This window comes from Apteryx rowi, unplaced genomic scaffold, assembly GCF_003343035.1.
Source record: "Apteryx rowi isolate R43461 unplaced genomic scaffold, aptRow1 scaffold_626, whole genome shotgun sequence".
In the NCBI taxonomy this organism is placed as follows: Eukaryota; Metazoa; Chordata; class Aves; order Apterygiformes; family Apterygidae; genus Apteryx; species Apteryx rowi.
The window spans coordinates 233,406-235,847 of NW_020450901.1; the positions used below are offsets into that span (position 1 = coordinate 233,406).

Consider the following 2,442-nt stretch of genomic DNA (forward strand, 5'->3'; position numbering starts at 1 on the left):
CCCGCCGTGGGGCGGGGGGGGCCCGGGCCGAGGCCCCCGCGATCGGGGTGCGGGTTCCCGTCGGGCCGGGCCGGGCTCCCCGCGCTTAACCCCTTCCTGCCCCGGGACGGCTGGGCCCGGAGCGGAGCGGAGCTGGTGGCGGCAGCGCCTGGGCTGGGTCGTGGCTGCCCTCGACGGCCCCCAGGAGCAGCAGGCCGGTGTCCGGGACCGGGAGAGGACAGCAGCTCCGGTCCAGCGCCCGCACCACGGAGCGGAGCGGTTTCTGTTTGTGTGTCACCTGCAAAGCGGGGCAGAGCCGGGGCTCCCTGGCGCCTCGGGCAGGCACGTGGGCTGCTGCCTGCAGCCGCCCGGGCAGGGAGCTGCGGCGCGCAGCCACCCTCCTCGGTTCTTTGCAAAGCCCGAGGCCTGGGCCCCATGCGGACGTGGCGGGCGGCGGGGTGCATCCCCCCACCGCGCTCGCAAGATTTCCCTTGCAAAGCCTGCGCCGCGCTGCACCCGCCTTCGTCCCTCCTCCCTTCCTTCCTGCCCTCCGCGCCGAGTCGGCGTCTCCACTCTGCTCCTCTGTGCYGGGGGCCGTGACGCCCAGACGCCTTCCAGGCCGGGCTCTGGGGGACCCCCGTGCTCCCGCCTGCCTGGCTCCTCTGGGTGCCCGGCCAGGCGCCAGCTCTGGCTCCGGCTCTGTCCCCACCCCAAGGGCAGACAGGGCCCCGCGTGCCCGGCGGGCCGTGGGAGTCAGGGTGCCGGCGAGTGCCGGCAGCGCTTGGCGTGGGGCCGGACTCACAGGCCGTCTGCTCTGCCGCGCAGGGTGGCGTGTGGGAGGAAACGCGGCGGCGCGGACGTGCTCGGCCCCGGGCCCCCGGCAGCTGCGCAGAGCCCGCAGGATGGCCCAGCCGCCTGTCGCCCTCCACATCTCAGAGGACACCGAGAGCGATGGGTAAGTGCGGCCGGCTTTGCCCTCCTGCTCCCCGCGCTCTGAGCCCTGCCTGTGCACGCTCCCGGCCCAGGCGGCCTTGCAGCCCGGTCGGAGGCCGTGCACTGTCCCCCCGCAGCGCAGGCACGGCCCAGGCTCGTGCTGCAGCGCTCCGGCACGTTAGGCACCAGGCGCCCATGTCGCAGGGCAGCGCAGCCTGGCTCTGGGCCGGACTCTGGGGCTTTTGCACAGCTCCATCCCCAGACTCCGGACCAAGGGTGGGCACGGAGGCTGCAGGAGCTCAGCCTCGCTGGGGCCACCGTGCTGAGCCAGGCAGGCTGGTACCCGGGTCCGTGTCCCCGCAGGCAGGAGCCGAGCCCATGCAATGAAGGAGCCATGCACACCTCCTTCCGCCAGCTCATCCAGGAGCAGAGCAGCCTGGTGGAGGCGGCAGCGGGCGCGGAGCTGGAGATGCCGGCGAGGGACAGAGGTAAACGCTGCTGTCGCGGCYGTGGCTGCAGCTGGCTGCAGCCGAGTCGTCCTCGGCCACAGCCAAGGTGTTCGCAGGAGCCTGCTGGCAGCTTGGCGGTGCCGGCGGGGCAGAGCAGCCGCCGGGGCCGCGGAGGAGCGCACCAGCTCTCACCGCTCCGCGTCCTGCCCCCTCTCCCCAGAGTCCCCGGAGCCCCAGCAGGGTGACGAGCACGCYGGGTACTCCTCGGCCACCCTGCGGATCCTCGCCAGCATGCCCAGCCGCACCATCGGTGAGTGCAGCCCCGCCGCTGTGCCCGGGCCGGGAGCGGGGCCGCCGCTGAGCCCGCACTCCCACCGCAGGGCGCAGCCGCGGGGCCATCATCTCCCAGTACTGCAACCGCACGGCCCGGCTGCGGCGCCGCAGCAGCCGCCCGCCCCTGCAGCAGCTCAGCCGCGCGGCACGGCCCAGCCTGCGGCAGCACCACCTGGACACCGACCCCGCCGTGGCCACGCTGGAAGGTGAGAGCCGCGGGGCCGGGGCGCACGGTGCGGGCAGCGGCCCCGCTCCACGCCAGGGCTCGCTCGGGAAGGGCCCGGCGCCTCTCGGCCGGCTCCAGCCCACCCTGTGCCCCCAGAGAAGCGGAGCCTGCTGGTGAAGGAGCTGCTGAGCCTCTCGCCCGGCCAGCGCAGCCACATGCTGCTCTCGGTGCCCCTCAGCCTGGCGGAGAAACGCACCCTCAGGTGGGTCCCCTCTGCGCGCTGGCCCAGAGCCAGCCCCGCCACCCCGAGCCGCCCCCTGATGCCTGTCTCTGCCGGCAGGCAGGAGCTGAGCGGGCAGAGGGGCTCCCCGAGGGAAGACACCCAGCGCGGGGCCCCCTTCTCGCCCTGTGGCCGCTCCAAATACCACATCATCCTCGTAAGTCAGTGCGCAGGGCCACGCCAGGGCCGCTGGCTGCCAGGCAGGGCTGGAGCAGGGGGTGGCAGGGGCACTGTAGGACAGGGCAGGCGATGGAGGGACGTGGGACGGGGCAGGCGATGGGGGGACACGGGATGGGGCAGGC

At 74.5% G+C, this 2,442-nt stretch overlaps 1 protein-coding gene across 1 annotated transcript in view; it reads left to right on the plus strand.

Moving 5' to 3' along the window:
* The first annotated feature begins 577 nt into the window (after positions 1-577).
* The window catches only part of TMC6 (transmembrane channel like 6), a 7,817-nt gene continuing 5,952 nt past the window's right edge, over positions 578-2,442 (plus strand). Inside the window, exons 1-6 of the mRNA XM_026084131.1 lie at positions 578-934; positions 1,276-1,400; positions 1,582-1,671; positions 1,742-1,900; positions 2,017-2,122; positions 2,201-2,297. Of these exons, the coding sequence (XP_025939916.1) occupies positions 882-934; positions 1,276-1,400; positions 1,582-1,671; positions 1,742-1,900; positions 2,017-2,122; positions 2,201-2,297 (630 nt within the window). The 5' untranslated portion in view covers positions 578-881. The remainder of the gene's footprint in view (positions 935-1,275; positions 1,401-1,581; positions 1,672-1,741; positions 1,901-2,016; positions 2,123-2,200; positions 2,298-2,442) is intronic.